The sequence below is a fragment of the Ricinus communis genome, chromosome 5 (genome assembly GCF_019578655.1).
Source record: "Ricinus communis isolate WT05 ecotype wild-type chromosome 5, ASM1957865v1, whole genome shotgun sequence".
NCBI classification, from domain to species: Eukaryota; Viridiplantae; Streptophyta; class Magnoliopsida; order Malpighiales; family Euphorbiaceae; genus Ricinus; species Ricinus communis.
The window spans coordinates 9,515,713-9,530,675 of record NC_063260.1 but is presented as its reverse complement, the minus strand read 5'-3'; the positions used below and the strand labels follow the sequence as shown (position 1 = coordinate 9,530,675).

At 33.1% G+C, this 14,963-nt stretch overlaps 2 protein-coding genes across 3 annotated transcripts; one reads left to right on the top strand and one right to left on the bottom strand.

Moving 5' to 3' along the window:
- Positions 1 to 888: 888 nt before the first annotated feature.
- Positions 889 to 9,012, top strand: LOC8273728 (ABC transporter B family member 27). Of its 2 annotated transcripts, XM_002533492.4 has the most exons (17): positions 890 to 1,218; positions 1,809 to 1,883; positions 1,980 to 2,015; positions 2,110 to 2,184; positions 2,632 to 2,756; positions 3,244 to 3,343; positions 3,626 to 3,797; positions 3,888 to 4,006; positions 4,747 to 4,857; positions 4,950 to 5,094; positions 5,340 to 5,472; positions 5,960 to 6,035; positions 6,851 to 6,916; positions 7,084 to 7,191; positions 7,897 to 8,004; positions 8,112 to 8,309; positions 8,566 to 9,012. In XM_002533492.4, the coding sequence occupies exons 1-17, from the start codon at positions 1,135 to 1,137 to the stop codon at positions 8,767 to 8,769; spliced, it is 1,935 nt and encodes a 644-aa protein (XP_002533538.1). In that variant the 5' UTR covers positions 890 to 1,134; the 3' UTR covers positions 8,770 to 9,012. The 2 variants fall into 2 exon arrangements, with proteins under 2 accessions (XP_048229822.1, XP_002533538.1); XM_048373865.1 differs by lacking the exon at positions 6,851 to 6,916 and having other exon boundaries at positions 889 to 1,218.
- Positions 9,013 to 10,040: 1,028 nt separating this feature from the next.
- On the bottom strand, positions 10,041 to 14,154 carry LOC8273723 (eukaryotic translation initiation factor 3 subunit M). The gene is made up of 10 exons (XM_002533493.4): positions 13,918 to 14,154; positions 13,549 to 13,684; positions 12,365 to 12,503; positions 12,079 to 12,291; positions 11,813 to 11,951; positions 11,144 to 11,294; positions 10,937 to 11,046; positions 10,741 to 10,838; positions 10,571 to 10,640; positions 10,041 to 10,358 (listed from the first exon to the last, which is right to left on the bottom strand). The coding sequence occupies exons 1-10, from the start codon at positions 14,008 to 14,010 to the stop codon at positions 10,269 to 10,271; spliced, it is 1,239 nt and encodes a 412-aa protein (XP_002533539.1). The 5' UTR covers positions 14,011 to 14,154; the 3' UTR covers positions 10,041 to 10,268.
- Positions 14,155 to 14,963: the final 809 nt, after the last annotated feature.

The window sequence follows — 14,963 nt, the reverse complement described above, 5'->3', positions numbered from 1 at the left end:
TTATATACAATGTCTAAGAGAAATTTCTTAAATATAAAATAAATAAAATACTAGTTATATTATAAAATTAAACTTTAATGGATTTTCTATTGAGGTGGAAAGTGAAATTCTATTTTTTATTCTAAATTTAATAAATGTATTATATATTTTTATATATTTTATTAATTGACTTTTTATTCTATTTGACTATTAGTTAAAATTAAAAGGAAAAACAAAGAGAATAAAACTTTTTATATTCATAGAAATAAAAATAAAATAAATAGTAAATTATAAAAAATCTAATATAATTTTTAAAAATTTAATTTTTATATTTAAATATTTTTTATTATAAAGATTATATTTTAAAAATAAAGAATACTATTCGAACGCTCTGACCCACCGCAGCTCTGTTGAAACTCTTTTAAGACAGGAAATAGGACACTAGAAAAGAAATTCCTTGCACTAATTGTGAATTTAATCATATCTTTGTACAGTCGACGGAAAAGCATTTTGATTATCTGAAAAAACAATGACCAGGCATTTAAAGTTTCTCTGTTTTCCAAGTCAATTGACAGCCACCCTTCAACTACCATTCTGCATAAAACATAGCCTTACTTTCGCAACTCGTGGCTGAATCTTTTGAATTCAATTTTTACTTGTATTCAAATGATGCACAGACTATTTGATCCGATTGGCTGTGATTAAAGAAATTCGAACCCAACATTCTTTTTACTTATACGTATAAAAATATCTTGTTGATTTATAGTTGATTGGGTCCTGTTTGATACTGCTAGAAAATAAGCTAATCAAATACCAAATCTTTTAGAAATAAATTAAAATTTGCGAAGACTTTAAAATTATTTGAGAGTAAAAAAAAAAAAAAAAAAAGAAATGAAGGGTGAGGCGCGACGTCTGTTGGGTAGCGGTTGCCCATCTATGTGGAGGTCGGTCATTGGCCTGTGGAGACCAGTGACACTTACCGCTGACAGCTTCTTTTTTCTTTTTAATTCTTTTTGTTTTTCCTTTCTTGTGTTCATAAGTGGGACTTGTTAATAATAGTAAGTAACACTCCATTATAGTTATAATCCTTTCTTTCACCACAACAGAGAAACTCGAACACTTCCCGCGAAATACAGTTATTAAACAGGTCCTTTAATGGGCAAGAAACAGAACTTGGATTGGACATCAAGGTCCATTTCATCTTCAGGAAGTGAAAGAGTTTCTCTCTTGTCAAAAGAGGTTTTATTTCTTTTTCTTGTTTCTTCTTTCTTTTATAATTCTTGCTGTTTTTCTTTTTGCTAGAAACAACGTGCACGATTGTGTTTAAAATCTTGGATTATCTTTTCTGGTTATTGGTTGAATCACTTGAATTGCTTATAGAATTTATTATTATATAAGTTCTGTTTGGTTTGGGTTCTTCGGTAACAAGATTATTGTTTATTCTCTTGTGGGATATTTCCATATCCTTTGTAAAATATCACTTCTTTAAATTTTGTATTTATATTTCATTTTGACTGTTTCTCTGCAGGTCTTTTCTCAAATCTTGAATTGCGAATTTAGAAAAAACAACTAAGAAAACAGAATGTTATTGGGATTTAAGATTTCTGTTGTTTGCGGTATCCAATATGTTAATTGTTTGACTAGACCTCCTAGCTGTTCTAGTCTCGAATGATAGAAGTTATAGGTTTATTATTTCAAAAGTAATGGAACATAGCGACATATTTTTTAACCAAGTGGATTTAAGTAACCATCACAATTTTATCAAGTAAGAGGTGCTTAGCTAATTCTTCCTAAAACAAAATGTAGTTGATTTCTTTACTGTTGTGTAGGCACGAAGGAAAGCAAATGAAGATCAATCACCAGATGGTTCTCCAAACGACCTTGAACTTGGGGATGGAGTGGAGGTGACAGCTGTTCTTGCTATTTCATGCTATATTTATATTTCCTTGCAATTTGAAGCTCTTTTCAAATTCTAGTTGACATTGTTTTTGAAAATTCAGGCAGCAAATGTTGGATTTGGTAGAGTTTTTTCACTGGTAAGAACTGATTTTGTTTATTGCATTTGAGGATGGAATCAGAATGAAATAAATGGTAATGACTTTCATGTTTAACGACTTTCTTGTTTTAAAGGCGAAACCTGATGCTGGGAAGCTAGCAGTTGGCACTATTGCGCTGCTGATAGCATCCACATCAAGTCTTCTAATTGTAAGTTACTTTCTCTCCTAGTTTACATGTTCATTCTCTTCTTGACTCTCATTTTAGTTTTGTTTATTTCACAATAACTGAAGTTACACCTCATAAAACTATCAGATATCCTTTACCAATGGTGTACTAGAGTATTTATGCTTTACTTCATCCTCTATTGTTGACTGTCTTGTTCATATTCCTACTCCTCATAGAGGAGGCTTCATATTCAAAACTCATTTGTCTATCTTAATCAGGCATTCTAAACTCTTCCTTGATCCAGTAATATTACCTGTTAACACTTATTATTTTTCCATTCATATGTACATACAAGCTGAAAGACTAATGTTCTGGTACGATAAGTTTAACCAACCAAAAGTTAGAAACTTAATTATGAAAAGTTAACTAGGCTCCTGTCCTAATGGAGGTATTTCTCTCCATAATGTGTTATAATTTTGTAAATTGCAGCCTAAGTATGGAGGAATGATCATAGACATTGTATCAAGAGATATAAAGTCTCCTGAAGAGCAGTCAGAAGCTTTGGACGCAGTCAAGAATACCATACTGGATATAGTGTTGATAGTTGTAATCGGGTATGATGTATTACCACACTGATATGCATTAGTATGAAATATATTCATTATAGTTGTTTCTTTCTCAACTATGTGCAGTATAACATTGTATCTCTTGCCATCCAATCTTATGTCAAGAGTTCTTGGCAAAATTTAGTATGCAGTTACTGCAACAATAATCCTGATCTCATCATAAGTTCAAGATCTTTTTTCTTTTGTTTTCTTACCCTCTATTCATGTTAACTTTTTCCCTAAGTCAACTCCCTATACAGAAGTCCTCATACCGTTACTCCTTGTGGTTGTACATTTGATTTTATTTTATTTTTTTTTTGCTCTATTAAATTAGCATCTTAATTTCTAATTGTTAGACTCTGGGAACATATATCTTCACTTGATATTGACACTTTCAGAATGCAAGATATTCCAGAAAGCTTTAGTTTCTTTCTTGTTATCTATTTAGATTTCTTGAAGAGTGTAGTAAATATAGCTCCTTTTTCACTTGTTTTAGTTCTGTGTGCACTGCACTTCGAGCATGGCTTTTTGCTTCTGCTAGTGAAAGAGTTGTGGCTCGTTTGCGGAAGAACTTATTTAGCCACCTAATCAATCAGGTGAGATCCTATAGTTATTGAAAATTTGAAGCAGTTATGTAATTTCCTTCATTCTTTACACACTATATTGATTAGTTTATCGAACATTCTACTTATTTCTGAAGATCACAAATTTTTCATTTAGTGGAAAGTTCAGGCGTAACTATCCAAATGGCGTTATTTAAAAAAGCATATAGGAGTCATTTTAAGATGCTGGTTTGCAAGTGCTTGTTTTCTTTTCTTGTTTTCAAATTTTCTGGAGATCTGCCATTTTAGCATGGTGTTACTTAAATGATTCAACAGGAAATAGCCTTCTTTGATGTTACTCGAACAGGGGAACTTCTCAGCCGGCTGTCAGAAGACACCCAGGTCATAAAAAATGCTGCAACAACCAATCTTTCTGAGGCTCTCCGTAATGTAACCACTGCATTAATTGGTGTTGCCTTCATGTTTACGTCATCATGGAAATTAACATGTAGGTAAATTGAGCTGAATTTCAATGAGTAATGCCCTTTTATCACAGTAAATTCTGCTCATTGTTTCCTTATTTCTTTTACCTGCTCAGTGCTGGCTTTGGCTGTTGTACCACTCATTTCAATTGCTGTAAGAAAATTTGGGCGCTATGTTCGTGATCTTTCACATGCAACTCAAGCTGCAGCTGCAGTAGCTGCTTCAATAGCTGAGGTTTGTGAGCAGAATTAGCCTCTCTTTTCTTCAGAAAGAAAAAATAAAATAAACTATTGTATTTGTTATCTCTATTACATAGATGTCAGAAGAATCATTAACTTTATAACTGGGTAAGAATTCGCAATAGGACTGTTTTTGTAGACAACATAGATTTGATGAAACTAGGGAGGCTACATATTTCATTTTCTTTACCTTCTGCAGTAAGAAAGTATTTCATATATTTTAGATTAGATGCCTTCACAATAGCTGGAGCCCAAAAGCCGCTATAGTAGTTGCTCTTCTTAGGGTTGTTGCAGTTGCTCATAGTGTTCAACTTTCAAGTTCAAATAAATAAAATGCCCCTTTTCTTAGGACATTTAACCAGTTAATTTTCCAAATAATAATTATAACTTGAGTCAATGTACCAATCTTAAAATCGATGATTTTCTGTGAGAAGACAATTGGAAATGTGCTCAAGGTACTTGCTGGTGTATTGAGAAAATTCTTTTCTATTTAACGTCCTTTCTTGCAGTGAGCTAATCTTCAACTCATGTTTTCATAGGAGGTCTGATCACTAACTCGATTCTGGAAACCAAAATTAATTTTTAACTGTTGCCACATACATTCCTGGAACTTATTTTTCCTTATTCTTTTATATCTTCTTGTGTATTCTAGTTAATGAAATGCAATTAGACTAGTATGGCAATCAATCAAGCTCTGTTTTTGGTATAATTTTCTCAAGTAAAATTGATGTTTAGGAATCCTTTGGGGCCATCCGAACGGTTAGATCTTTTGCTCAAGAAAGTTATACAATTTCAAGATATTCAGAAAAAGTTGATGAGACACTGAAGCTGGGACTCAGACAAGCAGTGAGTATCCATCTCTCTTGTGGAAGCTAGGAATGCCGCAATTAGAAGGTTTCTTGAGCTAATGAAGTTTGTTTTTCTTTCTTTCACAACAGAGAGTGGTTGGTCTATTCTTTGGAGGACTAAATGCAGCATCCACTTTATCTGTCATCATTGTGGTAGTTTATGGTGCATACCTTACGATAATAGGCTCCATGACTGCAGGCTCTCTTACTTCCTTCATTCTTTATAGTCTCACAGGTAGTCATTGTTTGAATTGCTTGCAAAATGTACTGCAATAGCAATTGACGGTTTTAGTCATTTAGTGCAACTGTTCATCTTTATTTTGCTCGTGTTGAATCACACCATGATATACTTTGTTCGAATGTTGCATGCCTAAGCTAGTGTGTATTTTATAGTACTTTTTAGTAGACAGCACATACATAGTGCTCGGGAAGGTTCAAATTTTAATTTTAATTTATTTTGGCCAATCTTCTGCCCTGCAGTTGGTTCTTCAGTATCTTCTCTGTCAGGATTATATACAACTGCAATGAAAGCTGCTGGGGCAAGTAGGAGAGTTTTTCAGCTTTTGGATCGCATCTCAAGCATGCCAAAATCTGGAGACAAGTGCCCAATAATGTTAGTTAGTTCACATCTCTCTGCCTTTCTTGCAATAACCTCGTGCTAGATATCTGTTTTATCAGTAGTCCCTCCATCCAAATTTGATAGTCCACTATCAATTTACACGCAGAATAAGAGATGTAGTTTTTCCTAATTAATTTCTTTAGTTTTTGTGGCTCTCTCTACAATTCCCTTGTTAAACTTTTTATAATAGCTACATTTTTATAAACTAACTTACTAAACTAACCATTAAAAAAGGAAAATGGACTTAATTTTAAGACAGACGAAAAAAGAAAAGGGGACTATTCATTTGGGAGGGAGGTAGTATTTAACTTCAATTGATTGACTGTACTTTGAGAATAGATACAATTACCCAGTAATAAGCATGTCTCTGCAAGAGATACAGAACATAATTTATATGTTTAGAATAAAATAGATGCCCTAAAACTTTCCTTCTTTTTTTTTTTCGAAATCATAATTGGAATCATATTGCTTTCATTGGCAGTGATCCAGATGGTGATGTAGAGTTGGATGATGTCTGGTTTGCTTATCCTTCCCGCCCAAGTCACATGGTGCTCAAGGTAATATTTTTTTCAATTACCAAAGAAAAAAACATGTGTTTAACTATGATAAGCCTTTGGCAATGAATGAACTGCCCTTGTTATAAATTGCTCATCTTCTTTCTTAAATAATTTTCGAAGTACCAGTCTACATTCATTGGCATTTTTGTTGTGCCCATGGAGTCTTGAGGACATTAGTTCTTTCGCTGAAAGAGCATAAGAGGTTACTCAATACAAGCAGCATATGCAACAAAAGAAATAAAAGTTCAGTTAGCTCCGCGTTCATTGCTAAAGGTCCTAACAACTAGTAAAGAACCAGAATCTAACAGGTATTTAGATGGATAGATGTAAAACTAGCATACACGCTTACTTCAAGAATAAATTCAGTGCATTAGAAGAGCTTGAAAATTCTCATAGTTTCAACATTAGGATAAAAGAATGCACATTGCTCTAACTGCGTATTTGGCTGAAAATCTTACTGAGTGAGGTTGGAGTTGAGGTGTCTCATCCTATGATAATGTTCTGTGATAATCAAGCAGCAACTCAAGTTGCCTCTATTGCACTTTTCCATAAGCAAACAAAGTAGCCTTACTTTATGTTTGAAACAATAGCCATGAAAGAAAATTACTCCATATGCGAAGTCTAAGGACCAGTTGATTGACATCTTTACTAAAGCTCTTAGGATATACATCACATTGCATCCAAGCTGAGCATGATATATATCTATGTATAAGCTTAAGGGGGTGCTGAGAGAGCGTTATGTTGTACTTTTAATTGAACATAGATACATTCTTTAACTTAAAGTCGCTTTTCTGATAGTTGGGTTTGAACTACAGGGTATAACATTGAAACTAAACCCAGGCTCAAAGGTTGCTCTTGTTGGTCCAAGTGGTGGTGGCAAGGTAACATTGCTAATATTTACTTTCTAGTTTTCATTTCCTCCCCCATTTCGATTTCCTTTTCACTGCATGCACATAACTTAAATATCATTTTTGCCATTGTAGACAAACAAGGGAGACTGAATCTCATCAAGTGTCTAATCTGTTATTTGTTTGTCTATATTCTGCAGACAACAATAGCAAATTTAATTGAAAGGTTCTACGATCCTCTCAAGGGAAAGATTTTGCTAAATGGGGTTCCCCTAGTGGAAATATCACATGAGTATCTTCATAGCAAGGTATCCATTTCTGATATAACACACATAATTCTTCGCAGTGCGTGATCATATATTTGGCAGAATCTAATAGTCAACCATGCTGGAATGGCCTCAATTATAGATCTTATGATACTTCATATGGAAAAGAAATTTCACTAGGTGCAGGAAACAAGATCTAAACAAATTCATTTATTATTCTCAATTAAAATTCTATATTGTTATCATCATTTTGTTCCTGTTATGTCTTCCTTAATGCTGAGCAACATCTCCTTAATTAATACCAACAATAGCAGTTTGTGGCATATGGCTGCTTTACTTTTATAATCTGGATTTGTACTCGTGCAAACTATGTGGTGGATAATAGAAATGGGAACAAAATGAAGCTCCTCAGTCATAAGAATTTTTTTGAAAATTACGTAAAGTATCTTTTATCAATTTCCATCTGCCATTAAAAGTAAGTAAATCACGTAAATCATGTAAAGTGTCTTTTTCCATCTTTACACGTGAGTTTTAAAAGTTTGTTCAATATCCTCAGAAGGCTAAACACTAAGCCATCTCCCATTAATATCCTTCATTTCTTGCTTGCTCTCTATTTCTCTAGTGCATGTGCACACATGTACGTTTGTGCTCTGCTAGGCTTTCATACAGAATTCTAGATTCTACAAAATATGATGACTTCAATACCTAGTGGTTTCTTAGATGCACAAGTTGTTTTTGGGAGTGCAGGTCAGTATAGTTAGCCAGGAGCCAGTTCTCTTCAATTGTTCTATTGAAGAGAACATTGCCTACGGATTCAATGGTAAAGCTAGTTCTTCAGACGTAGAAGCTGTAGCAGTAAGTATTGTCACCACCCTTCATGTTTTTTCACTTTAACAGAAATTCATCTATTTAATGTCATATTCCACATACATAGATGTACTCATGAAATGATGACATTGCAGAAAATGGCTAACGCCCACGAATTCATAGACAAGTTTCCTGAAAAGTATCAAACAGTGGTTGGTGAACGTGGCTTAAGGCTGTCAGGAGGCCAAAAACAAAGAGTGGCAATTGCAAGAGCACTATTGATGAATCCAAAACTTTTGCTATTAGATGAAGCCACAAGTGCTCTGGATGCAGAGAGTGAATACCTTGTTCAGGTAAGTTATTGGTTGATACATCGCCTAATGATTTCTCTTCGTGCTCGCGTAGTCAATTGCCAACAGACTAAAGCAAATAATGGGCTAACTGAATATTATCTGATCTTTTTAATTATTGGAAAAGACATTGTTGTTTCACAAAAACCATTTGAAAGAGACAATTAGGATAAATTTGATCCTTTTTGAGAATTCCATTTGTTTCCCTTTGGTTTTCTAATAGTTTCACTCATCGGGCTTTTTATGACTGGATTAATAGGATGCCATGGATTCTCTGATGAAGGGTAGGACTGTTCTTGTTATAGCACACAGGCTGTCAACTGTCAAAAGTGCAGACATAGTTGCTGTCATATCAGATGGGCAGATAACTGAAAGCGGCACCCATGAAGAGCTTCTCAGGAAGGATGGCATTTACACTGCACTAGTTAGGAGACAGCTACAAGAACCCAACAGTGCACTCTAGTTTTGGAAAGGCAACCAACTCCTTTCAGAAAAAAGAAAATAGAGAGAAAGAAACAGAAACAATGGCATGATTGCCTAAATGTTGTACTTATGAAGCTTGTCATTGTGCAAATAGTTCTCAATCAATGTGGATCCTTGTAATTTTGAATCCCAAATGAATTAGTGATGTTATAAGGGCACATCATAAATTGTTAAGGTCAAGATGGACAATTATTTATTGAGTATTTATACTCTTAAAATGCTATATTTTAGTCCCTTGATGCTTACTTATGATTATTAATTTTTAGTAAGATTAGTAAATTGACTTTAAAAAAAAATTAAAGATTTAATTTAATGTTGTGTATATTTTAACTTAAGGAAGATTTCATGTTCAAATTTTCTTCTCACGGTTTGTATTAAGAAAAATAAAGTAAAAATGACGAAATTATTATAATTAAATATAAATAATTTAGTTGCTTTTATTCAATTTATTTTTAAAAAGTAATTCACTATTTATTATATAGTAATTTGTTTGAGAAACTTTTCAGAGTGACATTAATAAAAAAAAAAAAAAACTAGATCTGCATAGTAACTGGAGTTATACATCCAATAAAAATGAATTATATCATTTATCTAATAAAAATGAATTATATCACCTATCTAAGAATTTATGGTAAATAATGATATTATTATTTTTTTTCCTTTACATGGTGTTAAAATACTTTAGTATAGATTGCTTTCCTTAATTAAGGAATAGATTATGGAAAAACCAAATCTCTTTTTCAAAGTTACGATGGTTTTAGTCTTTTTATGTTACTTTATTCCTCTAAGAAGTAATCATCAAATTATCAAAAAAAAAAAAAAGTGAAACAAATAATATATTGGAGGATGAAAATAAAAAATTCATAACGATATAAATATTAAATTAGTCAAATTATCCTTAACTAAGAATAATCGTGTGGCCTTAGCCCTACCCACCCCAAGGAAATGCAGGAAATTTCCGTTCAATTTTGTGGTGATCGGCCATTGTTAAATGAATTAGAATGGTCACGAGGATCAACATTACGAAACTGTTTTAAGACCAGAATTTTGCTGGGTCATGGTATAAACTTCTGCCTCCCATGTCATGTCAGCATCAAAAAGTGCCCGAATAGACCAACTAAAAAGCCAGCAAATCATCCCACCAAATGTGACGCCTATAGAATATTGATCAAGTACATGAGAAAGGGTCTAACATCCCTGAGAGCAATACACAACAAATTTTTGTAACATTCATTTGATTCATGATCGCAATTGAAGGAAGCAGAGCAGAGTTCAACATTAAAATTAAATGGAAGAAGTTGGAGACGATACATACAATCTGTCTGTAAAATCATTCAGCATGGTCGAATGTTGAACTACATGACTGTCAAAATTTCTTTTCCCAATACACTTGATTCTGCTCTAAGTAAAATGAATTGAAACCCAAAAAACTCAGGATAAAAATGGTCCTTGAAAATTAGGGCCACCGGAAAAAGAACCCTAACGAATCATTAATCCTTGCATTGCCTGTGATCCATCTTCAGTTACCTTGTTGGCTTGGATGGTGTTTATCACATTTGTAACATTATCCTGGAAAAGTATGAAAATACATCCATCTCAGTCAAAGGAAAAAAAAGGGTTGGGACTTGCACAGACGTGCTTAACAAATTGTCAGTATCTTGTCCAAGCTTAGCATCATATAACCCGGTTCCAATGCAGATGTTACAGTTCAAAGCAAAATGCATATGGTCCATGATACTGATAGAGACTTCCCGCAAGATATTTAGGTCCAGAAATATTACCCTCCAAGTAGCCAGCTTCGATCTAAGTTTCTGCCACTGATGCTGCCCAAATACACGCTCGGTACAGCTACTGCATATCAGAAAATAGATAGATAATGACTAATTAATGTACAATCTTAACCACTGAAATAAATGTTGTTATAGTCTGGAGCAAGTCTGACATATGCTACCTCACAATTACAACTTCATTCATCTGATCCATTTTACAGTTGATTAACTTGGCAGTTATTGCCTTCACCACCCATAATTCCACCTCATCATCGTTAATCTGCAAAAGCAGTTGCATCAATACAATTACAATTGACATAATAGTATAATTTAAGAAAGCCAGCGAGCTTGTGAATGCAGAATGTTAAGCCACTTCACCCGAAGAGTATCCTTAATAAGGGTATAAGGAATTCGACCAGATTCATCCAAGGAAAGATCCAGCAATGACATCAATCTCATCTTTGCTATACAATCTTCATGGACAAGATCTATACCATAAAAAAGTTAAAAGAATTAAAATAAAAATCACAATGAAGAAACATAATAGTCATGTAGCAGTCCATAATTGTTGAAAGAGACATTTACCATAGCTCTTCAGCAATGCAGAATTTGCAGTCTGGAACTCTAAGTAGGCATCTAGCCTCTGAGTTAGAAATATCTTCAAAAGCTGGTACACCAACGCGTATTTGCCGTCCTTTTCCAATTGTCCCACAGCAGGCATATCTAGCAGGTCACACTGCAATAAAGCTAAACAAATCAATATCTAAGCACCAAAACTAGCTACTAAACCAGTACCACAAAGATCAAAAGAAAAATCATATATCCATACACACTGCAAAAATAAATTGATATAAAAGCAAAGAACCATATCAAAAGGAGGGAAAACAGAAAAGGCCAAAAAAAAGCCAGTATCAAGAATACACTCTGTAGAGCTATCACGATAGTTAAAGAGCAGAACAAAAAATAACCAGGAAAGCAGAATGGTAACCATGTTTTCACTTCAGATAAAACATGATTTACTCTTTTCATATTCACATAACCCCAAAAATTACAACTGAGATACGCCTAAATTGCCAGACATGATTAAGCAGAGATCTAATCTAACTAGGACTTGTGAGAGTCTAAACTACTTTAAATGTTTTCCCCTATTTCTGTTATAAGTAATTATCCATCAGAACAACCTAATAAACATGTATAATATGAGTTGTAAGAAGAATACACCATCCTAAGTCTTCAAAAAACAGAGGGGCATACCTGAAACATATCAGGTGACTTTACAAATTCGATAATTGTTCGTACAGCTTCTTCCTTGGCTTCACCCATTGCATATGCATCCTCACCAGCAAAGGTTGCTAAATACTTGGTCAAGAATTTAAAAGAATCTTTCCCTGAGCTGGAAGTACAAAATATAACAAACGTAACAAAATTTGAAGAATGTTATAAAACAAGTAAATCAAAATGGCTGCCCTAGTATAGATTAAGAAAGTAATTCACTTTCATGCTGTTTTCCTCTAAAGTACCTCTTACTCTCTCTCAGGACATTAGAAATGCTGAGGAAAAGCTCTCTCTGATCCTTCACCTCCAGATTCCATTCTTTCAAGAAGCTCTCGATAGTTTTAAAAGAAGGTACCATATGTTCCGTGACTTTTCCATTTAATGCCAAATCTAGCGCCTTCAAGTATACATAGAATCGGCTGTATGGGCTCTCCAGTAGATTGTATAGATTGAACAAGCTGGAAGAAAGGACAAGCATAAGATTGTGCTTCAAAAATTCAAATCTAAACTGAATTCATAATTTCAGATTACATCTTTAATCGCAATGCAGGCTTGTCAGCTGGCTGCTGAATAATTTTTCCACATATAAGTTTTGCCATCTCAAGTGCTTCATCCGGACTGTCAGGCTTGGTAACAAGATTGCAGATAACAGTGAAGATGCACTCAAGATCTGGCATAAGAAATAACAGACATAATATGCATAGGCAAGGAAGAGCTGAGATAAGCACTTGACTAAAAGTTACAAATCAAAACCTAGATTGCCCTTGTACTATCTCTTAACACCATTGGTATTAATTAACCAGTTTCCAAATCAAATATAGAAATTTGCTGCACTCTGTTAACACAAGCAATTTCTGTATTCAAATAAATCTATCCCCTATGTTTTTACTTTATGTAGTTTTTATTAAAGCTAAAAGAGTTATTAAAACTTTAAAAATAAATCTTTGTTACTGGAGCAAAACTCATATCATGATGATAAACACTGCTTGCATAGCCCTGCCTACATGCAGCATTGGTAGGAGCCTTGAACAATGGGCTGCCATTTATTCTTTTTCAAAAAATGTGCTTACTCGAATCACAATATTCAATTTTCTGTTCCCAGGATTAGTAGCAGCAATGGAGAGAAAAAGCAAAAAGGCTAGGAACTACTGTAGTACACCAAAGACATTTTCCTCAAAATAGCACAAGTATGAAGAACAACAAAAAACACTTGCAGTTAAGTAGTTACAACTGAAAAGTGGCAGAAGAACAAGCTATGCACTTAATCTTTCGCACATGTTCTTTTTTTTATTATTTTTTTTTTTTTTTCATTTTCAGTTCAGGCACAACTAACTAACATTTTCACAAGTGAGCGGCCAGTATCTCCAACACTAGATCAAGCAAAATCTAAAATCCAATAGAAGCCTTCCTCCCCAACTCTTCCGATATTTAATCAATAATAACTACCAACTGTTGTTTTATCTAATATAGGCAAAATAAAAAACCCTCCTACTCTTGCTCCTATATATAACCATACAATCAAATGAGAAGAAGACAACCGACTAAAAGATCAAACATATCTGCCCTATGCCACCACTCTCTCTCTCTCTCTCTCTCTCTCTCTCTCTCTCTTACTACACATTACAATACTAATTAACCCCTTCCTTAAACATGCAACAAGAAATGTATGATACTAAATTTAATTCATCATAAAAAATAAGGAAAAACTACAATACCTTTCTCTGAGACCTTGGAATTGGAGAATATAACATCAGCAGAAGTGAGTATTAAAGAAGCCAAATCCAACCATCTGCCTATCACCATGCATTCTTGTGCTTCCACACATAGCCTACTAACTTGTTGCTCGGCAACCTGCGCATATTCACAAATTACAATCAAACTCACCACTTTAACATTTCCAAATTTCACTATCCATAAATTCTTTCCCTTTCACTTATTTTTCTCCAATTCTTTTTAACTATGCATGCAGTTAATCGTGCCAAATAAGCCAAATATAACTACTTATCCAAATAAACCTGAGATTGGTCAATCAGCAAGCACAGAATTAATTTTTTAAAAAAATTAATGGAATTTCACTTAATAACCTCGGGACCGGCGTCGGCCCAGGCAAGTTCGGAGGTGAAGCGGACGACGGCGAGCGCTGGATCTTCCTCGGAGGTAGGGACGACGGTCGTCATTCTGCAGCGGCTGTTTGAAGTTTTTTCTCCTAGCTGCAGATAGAAAGAGAGCGGAAAACCCTAGCTCAGGTGTTATTCTTTTAGTGAGATGGGCGCTGTAGTGTCTTTTCTTCGAGGTTTTATGTGATTTATGGACGGAAATTATCGTCTATATGTTTACAACTAAAAAAATAAAAATGAATATTATATGTTGAGTGATCCATAAATATAAAAATTTATTTTAACTCTAGTAATTATAATTTTATGTGCATGTATGTGTGTTTGAAAATATATATTTTATATAATCAAATTTAAATAACTAAAACATTGCCTAATCTAGACATTTTGATAATTTTATTATATTTTGTTAATATTTTTATAAAAAATCTATTTTCATTTTATTTACAATGTAATTTCATAAATAGTTTCATGAGCTAGTTTTATCGAATCATTCATTTTGCCTAAATATGGTATTTAGAACGTATTAATTGCTTATCTATGCATTGCACCGCCGCCATTATTGTTTTAATTGTAAAATCATTAATAAAAAGATTTAATATATAATATTAATTAATAACGTTTTAAAAATAATAACAAACTAACTATTTTTTGAATGTCCTTAATTCTTTTAAAAGCTTAAACTTTTATTAGTATAATAATATAAAATTATTCTAAAAATATTTATTAATTAATTTTATATAAATTGATACTATCAATATAATTAATATTGTTTTTGTTTAAAAATAAAAAAAAATTATTATACAATTTAAATTTAATTTATTATTTGAATATATTAAAAATATTATTTAATATGTTATTTTTAGAGTTAAGATTATTTTAGAATTAAAATTATTATTCAATTAAAATATTAATTTATTAGTTAATATAATATTAAAATATAATTAACATGCTATTTTTTATGATAGAATTAGTATTGTTATCTGATTAGAAAATAATTTATTAGTTAATGTAAT